This window comes from Acinonyx jubatus, chromosome D3 (assembly GCF_027475565.1).
Source record: "Acinonyx jubatus isolate Ajub_Pintada_27869175 chromosome D3, VMU_Ajub_asm_v1.0, whole genome shotgun sequence".
In the NCBI taxonomy this organism is placed as follows: Eukaryota; Metazoa; Chordata; class Mammalia; order Carnivora; family Felidae; genus Acinonyx; species Acinonyx jubatus.
Window position 1 is genome coordinate 36,043,522 of NC_069392.1, and position 15,656 is coordinate 36,059,177.

At 40.4% G+C, this 15,656-nt stretch overlaps 1 protein-coding gene across 2 annotated transcripts in view; it reads left to right on the top strand.

The window, feature by feature from the left end:
- LAMA1 (laminin subunit alpha 1) overlaps nucleotides 1-15,656 on the top strand; it is a 166,081-nt gene that overhangs the window by 138,121 nt on the left and 12,304 nt on the right. For both annotated transcript variants that reach the window (XM_053205731.1, XM_053205732.1), the window contains exons 47-55: nucleotides 1,046-1,196; nucleotides 1,957-2,081; nucleotides 7,531-7,681; nucleotides 8,344-8,486; nucleotides 8,952-9,095; nucleotides 11,710-11,824; nucleotides 12,020-12,190; nucleotides 14,375-14,538; nucleotides 15,244-15,429. In XM_053205731.1, the coding sequence (XP_053061706.1) occupies nucleotides 1,046-1,196; nucleotides 1,957-2,081; nucleotides 7,531-7,681; nucleotides 8,344-8,486; nucleotides 8,952-9,095; nucleotides 11,710-11,824; nucleotides 12,020-12,190; nucleotides 14,375-14,538; nucleotides 15,244-15,429 (1,350 nt within the window). The remainder of the gene's footprint in view (nucleotides 1-1,045; nucleotides 1,197-1,956; nucleotides 2,082-7,530; nucleotides 7,682-8,343; nucleotides 8,487-8,951; nucleotides 9,096-11,709; nucleotides 11,825-12,019; nucleotides 12,191-14,374; nucleotides 14,539-15,243; nucleotides 15,430-15,656) is intronic.

Consider the following 15,656-nt stretch of genomic DNA (forward strand, 5'->3'; position numbering starts at 1 on the left):
TGTGTTTGTCACCTTATGTAATTGTCTTTGAAACTTCTGGGAAGTCAGACTGCAGCAAAATATAGTTGGTTTACATTACAGAAATAAGGACTTTTTATTATTATTATTATTATTACAGAAGAAGTAAACTGTTACCAAAGTCAACAATCAAAAGAAGTAAAAGTTAAAAGTTTATGTTACTTTTAGGACGTTTGGTCTAAATCTGAGGCAGCCAACCCAGTAAATTTTGTTCTTCCTTGAAGAGAGGGGTGGGAGGCAGCAGGGTAGAAATGCCACGTGGTTGGTGGGTGTGGTGTGCACATATAGAGGACAGAACGCAAGGATCCAGGTGGAGAATGTGGTTTCTTAAAATTCAGACCCTAAGCAAAACTCTCCCTTGTAAAGCCCCTCTCCAGAGGTAACTCCTTTTAAGCAGCTTTAGGTGTATCATTTTGCTTTTCTATAGTATTATAGTGTATTGTTGATGGTGTGTTATGGCTGGAAATTTTTGTCTTTTGCTTTGTTATTTATAGACACGGAGTAATACTGAAGGCAGTGGACTGTTTCAGATACACTAAAACCTTGCATTGCAAGTAACTTACTCTGCAAGTGTTCCACAAGATGAACAAACATTTCTAATAAATTTGAACTTGATAAACGAGTGACGTCTTGTAATACGAGTAGTATGTGACACTGAACATGACATGATCACAACTTGGCTGATGGTTCTTGAATTCGCTTTGATATACCAGTGCTTTTGGATTACAAGCATGTTTCTGGAACAATGATGCTTGCAAACCAAGGTTTTATTGTATATAATTTAACTTATTATCTAGAACTCTCTTAAGCACGAGGAAATGTATATGATTTAGAAGACCTACTTCACAAGAGCTTGGGAGTAAACTGGGGGCAAAGTGGGCAAGACTGGGAGAGGGAGACCAGTGGGAGCCGCCGAGGACTGTGGGGAGAAACACCTAGAGGCTATGTTATAAACAGATGTGTATGTACGTGGAGGGGCTTGGAATTCTGAAAGTATTCTTTTTGCAATTCTTTGTGACCCTTATAGATTTGGAAACATTGGTTCATTGAGTGTAAAGGAAATGAGTGCAACTCAAAAGCCATCAACAAAAACAAGTAAATCCCCTGGAACAGCTAAAGTTCTGGATATAAACAATTCAACACTAATGTTTGTTGGAGGGCTTGGAGGACAGATCAAGGTAACATTCAGAATGTTCATCTGTACAGGACTGATTGCTTTTACCTGTATATAAAATTAATGTTCAAGTTATTGAAGATCTCTTAGGCAGATGAATATTTTTTGTTTCTATCATTTTGCTTAATGACAGTAAATTTGCAGAGTGGGCTGGTTTTAGAAAGCAAAGGATCCTGCTGGATAAATAGCATAAATGGAAAAGAAGCCAGTGGTTCATTTTGCTATTTGAATTTCTTTTCCAATACTCAAACAGGAAATTCAATATTCCACCTTAATTTCTGTAGTTTCCCTTATTGCTATTCTAAACTCTAGTGGTAGAATAATGCTAATTAGTGTTTAGCACAGGAGCCTATGGTATGTATTTTATTATACCTGTTACCCCTTTACCGAATAAAGTTCAGTCACCTGGACTTACTTGGTTCAGTGCTCTGAAATGAGAGTAAGGGTCTCCTTCCAGCCAGACCCTCACACTTGACATGCTCTGAGCCTCTGTTTCCTCGTCTGTGAAAGGGGCTTCTCTCCAGGGATCCTGGTAACCGAGGTGATCTTTAAGATCCTGTCAGGTTGTCACTCATTCTAGGATCCTACTTAATAATTGGAAGGAAATTCAGTGATTCCAACCTGGCCTTTTTTCTGGATGTTGCTTTCTCAAAATTTGGATTTGTTAGATTTGAGCTCCTAGGAAGGAGTTTCATGCACATAGAGAATTTACTCCTTTCCTTCTGAGACGTGTGGGCTGTGCTTGTTTTGCTTGTTTATATTAGAAGTCTCCTGCTGTGAAGGTTACTCATTTTAAAGGCTGCATGGGAGAGGCCTTCTTGAACGGACAGTCCATCGGCCTGTGGAACTATGTTGAACGGGAGGGCAAGTGCCACGGCTGCTTCGGAAGGTAACATGCCCTATAATCTAACACACGGTATGTTATTAACATCTGGCAGCTGCTTAGAGGATTCACGAGCACATCATGGGTGGTACAGAGTCTGTGATATCGGACATCTCACCGCTAAGGATGTGATGTAGGTCCTTTACTAATAGAAGTTTGGGTATCATTTTTAACCTCTAAAAAGTACTGTTTTCACTGTGCCGTATGCTTTTCATCATGGATCATAAAATTGAGAAGCATCAGACATCCTCTCCAACAACCTTCTGTCTCAGAGAGCCACAGCAAAGTCTTCGGTAAATCCCTGTGTGTCTTTACTTTGAAAATACCTCCAAGGATAAGAATTTTCTTTGTGCTGTCAGATTTTATGGATAAGTACTTTCCTATTCTTAAATTCTAAAATTCTAGAAATTAAATGCATTTGGCAATGGAGAACAACTACCTAAAATCGTCTTGCAGGTATTAATGTAACAGCAGGCATTTAATAACAAGCCCACTGAGCTCAACACTCCCTGCATTACTTTCTAAAAAGGTAATTGCAGTTTCGTAAATGTACAAGACCTGTTTTCTAGCATTCAGTAATTAAGACAATAGATTGCCTTTGCCATTAGAGAAATGAAACATCTGATAGGATTCTGTCATCTAATGGGCTGCTCTGTCTAGATAGATATCTGTAATTAACAGTGAGCTGTGACAAGATCAGTTGGAAGCAACTCCCATTACATTTGGAAACTTGTGGGCGAGTTTTCATTTCGTTACTGTCAGATCTGTTTTCTCTTAGGGCTCAGAGCTTGGGATTTTGTGGTTTGAGCCTTTTCTTTGCTACTTTCCCCTGACTCAGCTTGCTTTCAAAGTCATGACCAGAAGCTTGGTTATTGGAGCCTTCTGAAAAAAAAAAAAAAAAAAAAAAAAAAAAAAAAACACAAACTTTGGAATCTAACTTACTCAGGCTCCCTCTCCTACCAAAATCCCTCTTGGTGACTTTGTAGTAAGTCACTTACTTTGTGGAGGTTTGATTTCTTCTTTCAGAAAAGGAAAATGGTAATCATGTTTGTCTTACCTCCCAAAAGTGGGGTGATGAACACCTAGCATGATGTATGTGAAAATACTCAATGAATTTGAGACTGTTTCTCTCTGATCTTTCTGCAGTGATAATCCACTGCTTTTTAGATAAATGTCTCAGTTATTTTCTTGACAATAAGCATGTGAAAACCAGAGGTTCTGTAATTGGCAAATATAATAAAAAATGATATTACCTACTGAGGTAATGGCACCAGCTCTAGAACTCTGGGAGCAGAGAACTCCCCATCACATTTTCCTTGTGCTTTTTCTCTAGCAGGGACATTTCCCCAGCAATAGTGATTCGAACTTGAAAAATGTTCTGGCCCCTGGACCTCTGGGCCCCACATTGACCCCAGATCATTAATCTTACTTGTAGAAGGGAAAGTCTTAACAGAGATGGAAAATTTCTAATATGGAAAATGTCCCCCTGTGCTTTAGCTGTTACAGTATCCCCAATTTCACCTGCCATTTTCAGGGTTATCTTAAAACCGCTGACCTTAAACTGTAGCAATGAGTGAATCTGATGATTGCTAGCTCTTTTCTTTTGTTGGAGAGGAAGTCAATTTTCTATGTGGCCACTCGTTTTCTTCTGAGATCTGCCCTCCCACTGCATGTCTACCCAACCTGGACCTCCGGGGAAAGAGGAAGGTTGCTCCAAACTCGGGAGGGACTGGCAGGTGCCACCACCCTCCCGACGCATGTTCTGGAACTGGCTTTTTTGCTGGAAGGCTGACCACCCAGCTGAACCTTAGGGTCAGACTGACTCATTAGCTCAATCAAAGTTTTGATTACATGTTTTTCTGGGCACTGAACAAATCAACTGGCTATTCTTATACTGACTACCACTTCTAAAGTATGTTGTGTGTATTTTTTTTTTTAAAGAATACTAGTTTGATAGGATATTAATAAATACTTTTTTAAAGTGGGGGTGTCAGATGTGTCCTGACCATAAATGTTTGGGAAACAGTGCGTTAAATGATTAAGTACATTTCCTGATTGTGAAGCATCCAGAGCCTCTAATGTGCGAATGTGCAGTAACCTTGTCCTTGGGATGGGCTGGAGTTGCACCATTCCCAAACTCACTTGATCCCAAACTCTCTAAAAAGCAGCATTCCAGAGTTGCTGGTGTTCCACAGAACACATACCATGGCAAGTGCTGAGACACACAGCTGATGCTTTCTGTCTGTATTTGTGAACTGAATTGTCTTCATTTTAGGCAACCATCCCTACCTTATTAGACAAAGACTTGAGTTCAAAGAATTAACAAACTAATTCTAGTAAATGAATCAATTTTAGCAGATCAGTGATTAGAATTCAGTGTGCTTTGCACCTCTGCGTGTAACCTGCCATTTTAAATCATTAGTGTGGTCAACTGATGTCCTTTAGATTTAAAAAGATAATTTTCTCAATAGAAACATTTACCTGTAACTTTGACTTATATTTTTTTTAATTTATTTTTTTATTAAAAAATTTTTTTTTAACATTTTATTTTTATTTTTGAGACAGGGAGAGACAGAGCATGAACAGGGGAGGGTCAGAGAAAGGGAGACACAGAATCTGAAACAGGCTCCAGGCTCTGAGCTGTCAGCACAGATCCCGACGCGGGGCTCGAACTCACGGATGGCGAGATCATGATCTGAGCCGAAGTCGGCCGCTTAACCGACTGGGCCACCCAGGCGCCCCTTTTACTTATATTACCAACTAAATGAATTGAATTTTTTGTTTTATTCCTCCTTGAATATATTTACACTTCTTTATATGCTATCAATGTATGTTAATAATTATGAACAATCTCTTAAATTCTTAAAGGATATTACAAAAGAAACCATGGATTCTAACAGTTTTCACCTAAATATGGAAAAAAAAACCTTTTTATTTGATTAACAGGACTTTATTCTTGTATTAGTTATGAGTGGATGTTGTGATAGGCTGTGTAGCTGACTTTTGGGACAGGTCAGTCGCCTGCGTTCAGGGCACTCTTCTAGGTGCTGGCAAGGTCAACGTCAGTCACGTGAGTTCATCATCTCCTCCAACATCTCCTGGTGTATAGGAGATAGAGCCATATGAAAGCACAGAGAAAGTACTCTGTGCTGTGGCAGGAGGAGGTGACAGGTGAAGCAGCATCTTAGGCCTGGACCCAGGTGCTACCCCACTCACTCTCGTAACAGCTGCCCAGAGTGCTGATGGTACCACAGTAGGTATTACCCCTGTCATGCGTGAGAGCTCGGACCAGAGGCCTAGTCATTCTTTAAGGCTCACAGGGCTGAGGGCTGGGGAGGGAGAGTGTCTCTCTAGGCCTGCCTGACTACAGGACTCTCACCTGGAATTGCTGGGTCTGGAACAGAGCTTTCCGTAAAGTGCTCTTGCCAACCCTGCTTTCATTTGTGCCGGGGCCTCTTGTCTGGGCAGGGACCTGGAGCTGCCTTCCTGTGGCCCACCTGTGATCAGGCGCCTGGGCCTCATGGTTACAGAATGGAAGCCTGACCCACAAGGGGACAAGCCCCAGAAGTGTGTCATTGACCCCGGGTCAAGAACCTCCGAAGACGTGCATTCACAAGTTGGTTCATTTGAATGCACCCCTCTTTGTGCTGCCTCATTGGGGCAGGCCCTGCTGATGGAGAGAAGCCAGAAGTAGAGAGTCCACATTCTTGAGAACAGAGAACTCAGGAGTTCTGGGGAAGGAGAGGGTGTGTGCAGCGGAACAAGACAGATTTCTGGAGTTCTCTTTGAAACCTGGTTTCACTATTTTCTTGGGTGTGCTCTTTGAAAAGGTACTTAATTTTTGAGGTTCAGGTTTTAAGAGGCAAAATGGCAGCCCTTCAGGGACCTCTGAACAAAGCAGAATCATCAGAGCTAAATGTACTGAACATATAAGTGCCAAGCATTGTCTAAAGAACTTGACATGTATTAAATCACGCACAGCCTTCCTGAGAGCTATTGTTTTCCTTATTTTATAGATGAAAAGAATGAAGCGCAGAGACATTAGGTAACTTTTCCGAGTTCACACAGCTAGTAAATTGAAGGACTGGGATTTGAACCCCAACAATCTGGTTCTAGAGTCCGCGTCCTTAGCCCCATGAAACTGGTCAGCCAAGAGCTAGAGCAATGGAACATGCTTGTAGGAAGTCACAGCTTTAGGAATTAAATAACAGAGAATTAAGCCATAGTTTTGTTTTTTGTTTTCTGAGCCGAAGTTGGATGGTGTTTTTTTTTTTTCAATATATGGAGTTTATTGTCAAATTGGTTTCCATACAACACCCAGTGCTCATCCCAAAAGGTGCCCTCCTCAATACCCATCACCCACCCTCCCCTCCCTCCTACCCCCCATCAACCCTCAGTTTGTTCTGTTTTTAAGAGTCTCTTATGCTTTGGCTCTCTCCCACTCTAACCTTTTTTTTTTTTTCCCTTCCCCTCCCCCATGGGTTTCTGTTAAGTTTCTCAGGATTCACATAAGAGTGAAACCATATGGTATCTGTCTATAGTTTCTTTACGCAGAGTGCATTTCCTTTAAGTTATATACACTTCCTGAAAGAGGTCGAAAGACAGAAAAAACTGGACTGTGGGAAGCTATCAATTTGAAACCCCAGGTTTCACAAAGCACCGCTATGTTTGTTCTGTGGATGGAAACAGTGTCACCATTTGGTTACTTGTCCTGCTTGGAGATACGGCACTGAGTTTGCTTATTCCACTGGGAGAAGTACAAATTCCTACCCCAAACACACCAAGGTCCAAGTTTCACTCTGAAGCCCAGAAACATTTTTGAAACCTATCAGGACATGTTCCAGATAAACTTACTTTATAATTAAAGCGTAAACAAAGTCAGCCTTTTGAGGTGTGGGGAACACCAGAAAACACTCACCTGAGAAGTACTGAGGTCTGTATTAAATAACTTTGTTCTAAGTTCATATATATATATATATAATCAGTGATTTTTTTTTTTGCACAGTGGTCCTGCTACATTGATGTAGATTTGTTTTCCATCATTACTCCAGTTTAGCTGATGTATTAGTTAAAACCAGCAGAGGGTGATAACATGCTAATATAAAAATTACTCTGAAAGCTTTGGAATTAAGAAAGGACAGTTACATTATAGGACACTGGAACAAAGAGTCTACTTGATAAGTAGAAATATTTAGAGCAGTTATCCATCCTTTGAAGACATTCCTTTTTACTACAGTCAACACTGCCTACATTTTCCTTTCCATATAAAGCAACTGGCATTTGTTTTGCATAATCTCATGGCAAGCATATTTTAAGATATGATTTATGCTCCTTATCAGATTATGGAAATAATAGCTCTACCAGTTTTTGTGAGGGAGAGAACTCAGTAAAGGTATTTCTTCTCCTTAACTGCCTTCCTGAGAATAGATTGTATTTCATCTGCTCTGCTTTGCAGCCCCCAGAACGAAGACTCGTCCTTCCATTTTGATGGGAGTGGTTATTCGGTTGTGGAGAAGACGCTCCGGGCTACCGTGACTCAGATAATTATGCTTTTTAGTACCTTTTCACCCAACGGGCTTCTTCTCTACCTTGCTTCAAACGGCACTGTAAGAGGCTTTATGGGACAGCAGACTCCACCATGTATATACAGTCAGATTGCTAGGAGGATATTTATGTTTAATGACTGCTTCATGAGCATATGCAAATATAATGTATACATATGTATGCCATACTATTTCCCCGTTTTAAGAAATGTATTATAAATTCACCAAAGAACCTTTGGAAAATACAGTACAGAGTACCAAGTAGAAAACAGCCTTCCAATCATTGTAGAGAGCAGTAACATTTGTTATTAAATTTTGACTTTTATATATCTTGCTCCACATTCACTGCGATCACTGTGGCCTTTGAATTCCATCGACAGGAATTTCATGTTATTTTTATCCTATTGTGCACGTGATCTCTCTGGATCTTCTAGTTTTATTTTTAGGACTAGTCCATGTAATCTCAATGAAAAAGATACAAAGATTCCATTTCTCTTACTGAGTTGTGGATTTGGGCAACAATGCATTTCTCTCCTTTATATCAGTGTCGTATTCTAGAAAGTCTTCCCGGACACTTTAGTTTCCTAACAGAGACCTCTGACTGTTAGGCCAGATCCAGTTTTCTGAGTTTGACTTTGGAAGACTTCTGCCATCCTTGCCTTGGTAGGGAAAGGGGATCTGTAAGAATGACATAGCCCTGGGTAACTCTTTTCTCTTCTTCACAGAAAGACTTTGTATCCATCGAGCTGGTGCGTGGCAGAGTTAGAGTTACAGTTGACCTGGGTTCAGGGCCTCTTGCTCTTATTACAGACAGACGCTATAACAACGGAACCTGGTATAAAATCGCCTTCCAGAGAAACCGAAAGCAAGTTAAGTGCACAGAAGGGCAAGGAGATACTGGTCACCCTCATAGAAATAGAAATCCTTCCAAAATCAGCAGTCTTTATGTACTTTGTGGCTCCTTGGGTATTCTTGAATGATACTCTAATAGAAAGCCATTGTTTTCTTTGAAATGCTAAACGCCAGGATTCACATTTTGCTGGAGAAATGTTATAATTCTATTTTTCTGTGGTTTCCAGGTGCATTACTTAACATTAAATGCTGAATTGGAATCAAGGATCAAATCCATTCTCTTTTTTGCCACACACTACTGTCATTTTAGTTTTGTATATTCTGGATTCACTGACGTTTGTACAGAGGTTTAATAGTCAAGAACACTCCCTGGTCAAATGTGCAGAATGTGAAAGAGTATGTCTTTATAAATGAACTTTGGTTTTACTTTAATGCAGAAAGTGATTTTCATTTTCTTGTCTCTTCTATTTGATCTCATTTTAGGACTCCTAGCAGTTATCGATGCATATAACACCAGTTATAAAGAAACGAAGCAAGGTGAAACTCCAGGAGCATCTTCTGACCTCAATCGTCTAGATAAAGATCCAATTTATGTGGGTGGATTACCTAGGTCAAGAATAGTAAGGTATATCACATGGCCCATTTGTCATGCCTGTAATTGCCAAATGTGTCAGTTTCCCAGGGCTGCCATAATAAGGTGCCCCAAGCCAGAGGACTTAAACAACTGTGGAGGCTACAAGTCCAAAATCAAGGTGTCGGCAAAATTGCTTCCGTCTGAGGGTTGTGAGAAAGAATCTGTTCCATGCCTCTCTCCTAGCTTCTGGGAGTTTCAGGCATTCCTCAGCTCGTGGATGGCTTTCTCTTTGTTTCTTATTACACTGTCTTCCCTCTGTGTAGGTCTCTGTGACCAAATTTCCCTTTTTAAATTTATTTTTGGATGTGCAGAGAGACAGGGAGAGATAATCCGAAGCAGGCTCCATGTTGTCAGCACAGACCCCGGCATGGGGCTCGATCTCATGAATCACGAGATCATGACCTGAGCCAAAATCAAGAGCTAGACACGTAACCAACCGAGCCACCCAGGTGCCCCTAAATTTCCCTTTTTATAATGACAATGGTCATATTGGATTAGGACCTATCCTAATGACCTCATCTTAACTTGATTACATCAAAAAATACCTTATTTCCAAATAAGGTCACATTCACAGGTACTGGGGGTTAGGACTTCATCATCTTTTGTGAGGGACAAATTTTAATCCCTAACGTCTGCCTTGATTCAAACCACTGTGTGTCTACTAATTGGGATGTAAAGAAATCCTCCTGCAGTAAAATTAATGATTTTCTATGTGTTGCCTTTAGAACATCTAGTGATTGTTACTAATTGTTACTTAATATGGTACAGTATTCTTAGACCCCACTTTCACTCATAAGTTGTTCCTTCTAGACATTTCAGAATAGTAGAATCTTTTTCAGGGCAAAAAAAAAAAAAATCATGCTGTCTGCATTTCTCCTTTGTGTGATGAGAATGAATAACGTATGTGAAAGTTGAAACACCAGCATCAGGAAGTTGGAAGAAAGGTGGCAGAGAAGGCAGTGAGATCCTTTTGTAACACTGATTCATGTTTAGCTTTGTGACTTTAATAATTTGCATAAGATCTCTGTGGGTCTTTGTTCTTAGTTGTGTCATTTTGGACTGGACAAATGAAGCCCAAAGTTTCTTTCACACCATTAAAAACAAAAACCTCCTATACCAAAGGCCAGCAGTCGAGGCAAGATAGATTCTGGGGAGTGGGATTACCAAATGTCCAAACTGATTCACCTAGCCCAGTGGTCTTCAAAGAAGTTAGTAGCACAGCTACTACCCTACTACTATAGCGCTAACTACAGCTGAGTTCTTATATGCACTCCTAATCAGTGGCACAGAAGCGCGTCCACACTGGTTGCTGTTAAGCTGAGCAGTCCAGATTCACTCCTCACCCCTCTTCTTTGCCAGAAATTTCTGAAAGTTCCAAGGGACACAGCTTACCACCACAGTCACCAGTACCCTCCCCCCACACCCCATCTTGAAATGAATTACACTTAAACTTCAGGGGGAGTTGGTCACTTGTCCCAGGTCTTACCCCTCTGCCAGGATGGAGCCAGGATTGGAAGCCAGTCTCCTAATTCCCGATTCCAGATATCGTTTCCTCACATGGTGGCAGCAGGGTGGGTGCTCCTGTAGCAACAAGCTGTGCCACAGTTCATCTGTACTCTACCGAGATGGACACTGTGCAGACAATGGAGAAAAGATCCCCCTTTCCAGGAAGACATTCCAAATAACAGACTTTTATGCTAGAAGGGACCTGGGTATCTATCAAGACCAGCCTCTTCAATTACAAAGGAAGAAACATATCCAGAAAAGTTAAAATCTGCCCTAAATCTTGTAGTTGCCTAATGGTCTGCAGCTCACTACTCAACACAGAGGGAAAGGAAAGTGAGATGTGACTCTAGCTGGAAACCATGTGACTTCAGAGTTCTCCTGTGACTAGCTGATGCTTCAGAATATAACTTAAGAGATGTTCAGTCATCTCCATATTTTGGAAATGAGAGACTGATCATATTACAGCCTCACCCCAACCAGCAGTGTGGCAACTTCTATTAAGAAAAATATGGTAGTGGGGCACCTGGGTGGCTCAGTTGGTTCAGCACCCAACTCTTGATTTTGACTCAGGTCATGATCTCACAGTTTGTGAGATCAAGCCTCACATCAGGCTCTCTGCTGACAGTGAGGAGCCTACTTGGGATTCTCCTGCTCCCTCTCTGCTGCTCACATGTGCACACACACACTCTCTAAAAATAAATAACAACAAAGAGAAAAATATAGTACTGATTTGGATTTCAATCTATGTGCTATTGTTTCCTTATGACTGTGTACTGTCTTTCTTATAATTGGCCTGTTTTAATGAGTATATTTAAATTGCAGTGACTACAGTACTTTCCCTTAAAATATGATGCATTTTTGTCTAGGTAGCTATTTAGTCAAACTCCCTAAATTCAACCCCTTTCCTTGGTCCTAAGGAGAGCCTTCATTAGACCTAAAGTCTTCACCATCAATACCCTTCTTAGTGGGAGACTTAGACATTTCTGCAGAATGACACATAGAAGCAGATCTTCTTTACCTGTAGGTCTATTTTTATTCCTTCTTTCAAAAATGGAGTTATAAAATCCAAATCTTGTTGTTCTTGTGCCCTTCCCTACAGGAAAGGTGTCACCAGCAAAAGCTATGTGGGCTGTATCAAAAACCTGGAAATATCCAGATCAACCTTTGATTTACTCAGAAATTCCTATGGAGTGAGAAAAGGCTGTATACTGGAGGTGGGAAGCCTTTTATTAATATTTGAATGAGTTTTTGCAAATGTCCACTGACTTACCAACATAGTAAGGTAGTAAAATCTAACACAGTGAGATGGATGGAAAAGAGATGATGGGGAGACCAGCAGTAAACCCCACCATGGGCGATTCAGTGCTTAGGAGTCCTGATGGTGTTCTTTTTGCCTCCTTTTTAACCAGCCTATCCGAACTGTTAGCTTCTTGAAAGGTGGCTACGTTGAATTGTCACCCAGGTCTTTGTTGCCAGAATCGGAACTGTTGGCAACATTTGCCACCAAGAACAGCAGTGGCATCATCCTGGCTGCCCTGGGCAGGCATGGGGAGAAGCAGGGTCATCGGCAGGCCCACGGGGTGAGTAGCTCAAATGCTATTGTTATTCAGCCACAAGCTCAAGAAGCACTAGTTGGAAAATGACTTGGTCGTGAACATTATCGTAGCAGTGTGGCCAGTTGTTTATAAGTGTGCATTTTAATAAGTAGCAGTTACTATCGCTGAATGTCTTCCCCTATGAATCAGTGACCTCTTTGTGGTACACAGTCATTTTTCTTGTCTAACTACTGAGAAGGCAGATACTTGCTGTCTACCCCTCATTCTTTTCAAGCTCATTCAGAGCTTTTTTCCCACATGTTAGGTGGCTACTCTTTATTCTAAGGCTAAGAAAGTAAATCCTTCAGTTCTGTAGAGTTTTTTAGTGTGCTGCTCCATGGAGCACAATTTTCCTTATCTACAAATAGGATTGAAGTCAGCAGAAAGAGAAATGTGGCCTGTGATCAGCACAGTGGGGCAGCTGTAGAAGAGAGAAAAGTTGATGGGTTTCCATATTTATATTCCATTTTAAGAGCATAGATTTACCCTTTCTTTTGCTCAAACTTGCATATATCACGTAATTTGAAGAGGCTTTACAGAATGCTAATTTACGGTCTTAATGAAGTAGAGGTCACAGCATACTGTCCTCTTTTGTGCAAGATTATTTGTAGACATTGCTGTGTGATGATCACAGCCACAATGCAGGGTGAATGCTTCTTATCCTACGTTTTGCTGAGGAGGAAATCGGTTCAGAGAACCTTGTTAACCTGCTGAAGGTCACACAGCTGATATATGTCTGAGCCAGGACTGGAACACCAGTGTATAGACTCCTAGTGCCTCATGAGCCACTTGGCGAAGGTCTAACCATGACAGAGTGGTTTATGGGCCCCACCAATCTTTTTCTTTTTTTCCTAGTTGAGATGAAATTCACAGAACATAAAAGTAACCATTTTACAATGAACAGTTAGCATTTAGTGCTTTCACAATGTGGTGAGGCCACCTCCTCTATCTAGTTCCAAAACATTTTTATCACCCAAATAATAGCCTGTGCGGTCAAGCGGGCCCTTCCTGTCCCCTCAGCAGCCCAGTCCCTGGTGGCCAGCGGTCTTCCTTCTGTATCTCTGAATTTCCTGATGATCTGTATTTTATATAAATGGGCTCATACAGCATGTGATCTTTTGTGTCTTCCATTTAGCATGTTTTTGAGGTTTGTCCACATTGTGGGATGTGTCAGTACTTCCTTTTTATGGCTGAATTGCTATTCCATTATATGTACATAATTTATTCACTGATGGACATTTGGGGTTGTTTCTACCTTTTAGCTATTGTTAATAATGCTGCTATGAACATTTACATCAAAGAATTTGTCTGACTACCTGCTTTCAGTTCTTTTGGGTATATACCTAGGAGTGGAATTGATAGGTCACATGATAATTCTATGTTTAACTTTTTGAGGAACCAATAGACTGTTTGCCTCCACCAGTCTTAAAATTTTTTTTTAATGTTACTTTATTTTTGAGAGAGAGCACGAGTGGGGGAGGGGCAGAAAGAGAGGGAGACACAGAATCTGAAGCAGGCTCCAGGCTCTGAGCTGTCATCATAAAGCCCGATGTGGGGCTCGAACCCACAAACTGTAAGATCATGACCTGAGTGGAAGTTGGATGCTTAACCGACTGAGCCACCCAGGTGCCCTGCCTCCACCAATCTTAATCATAGTTTGCTGCTTGTTCAGCAAAACAGAATGCTCACAAGGGCATTGTGAAACACTCACACTCCCGTTCTGCTGGTGGACCTATTTTCAACGTGCAAAATAGTTCTCAAAGCTTTAATAATTTCCAAACTCTTCCACCTTTTAAAGCCACTTTTAGAAACGTTAGGCAAAAAAAAAAAAAGTGTTCACAGGCAAAAAACAAAAGTATTATGTATGGTAAGAAAAATTGGAAACTAAATTTTTAACAATAAATCGGTCAATGATTTACAGTATATGTATCTGTTAGTACATATGGTGGCAATAAAAAGTATGAAGTAGAAAGGGAAATGTTTGATAGGGTTAATGATAAGAGCATAAAGCAGAATGTAAATCATATGAACAGAGATTAGAAACAAAATTTAAAAGAGTTGTGTTAGATGGTGATATTCTTAATACATTGCTTGTTAATACTCTCATATTGTCTTCATGATAATTTTAAAAATCACGTGGCAATATTTTTTCTGTTGAAAATCTCTCAGCAACCTTCCCAGGCCTTCTTTTCCATCATGCTGATTGAAGGCCACATTGAAGTACACGTTAACTCTGGGGACGGAGCAAACCTGAGAAGAGCTGTCCTGCGTGCTCCCAAGGGCACATATGGTGACGGGCAAGAGCATTCCATCTCTCTGATGAGGACTGGGAGGTATTCACATACAAGGCCCTGGTGACCGACAGTAGGAACCACGTTAGGATACTCTTTGCAGTAAAATGATTGGGATGACTAGGATGAAGTCAGGAAAATTCAGAGATTTTACAGCTCCAGAATAACTCTGGAGCCCTTCTAGAAACCCTTCCTCAAAAGTAATTTCATCTGCTTGGTAATAAGATATTTGTGGAATTTTTGCAATTAAAAAACCTTAACCCTACTTTTTTCTGGGGCCCAGTATAAAATGTTTTACATCAGATTAATTCTGTGGCAGATAGTACCATAGTGTGAGTAGACAGCATTCTATCAATACTAAATAATAATGTCAAACAGTAAGTAGGAACACAGTAAACAGAAAACAGTAAAATAGTAAATAGTGTTGTATCAGCATTCCTACATATATCCCTTCAAAGCAGTAGACCAAATGTTTCAAAAGCATGCTGGACATTTTATCACAGGTAAAGTAAAAGAATAATACTCTCCCCAAGTGAACTGAACTCAATAGTATTTAATAACGTGATTCATTTTGGGAGGATGTTCAATTGTAAGTGTTAATTTTTAAGACTCCCCTTTTTATTCACTTAGTGTCGTTAAAATTTGTCTTCAGGGAACTTCTGTCATTAAGAACTTGTGAAATTATGTATTAAAATAGTTATGTTTCATTACATTTAAAAGCTTTTCTTTTCTCCTTTGACCTTTTAGCGTTATCACTGTCCAAATGGATGAGACAAATCCTGTAGAAATGAAGTTGGGCCCATCAGCAGAAAGCAGGACAATAAATGTATCCAGCCTGTACATAGGGGGAGTTCCAGAGGGTGAGGGGACATCAGTGCTCAAGATGGGAAGATCATTTCACGGCTGTATCAAAAACCTGATCTTTAACATGGAGTAAGTGTAACTGCTCTCAACATGTTTTTGCACTTCCTAATTTTTTAAAGCTGAGTACTGATCCTGACTTGCTATCTAATTTTGCTGTTTGAGATTACCTAAAATCCTACAAGTTTCTGAATAACAAGCGAGCCCTATTCTATTGCAAAGGTCTCCCAAATGGATTCTACTGGATTAGAATAGTGGATATATCTGGTAATCATATATTAAAAAAAAAAAAAATGAAC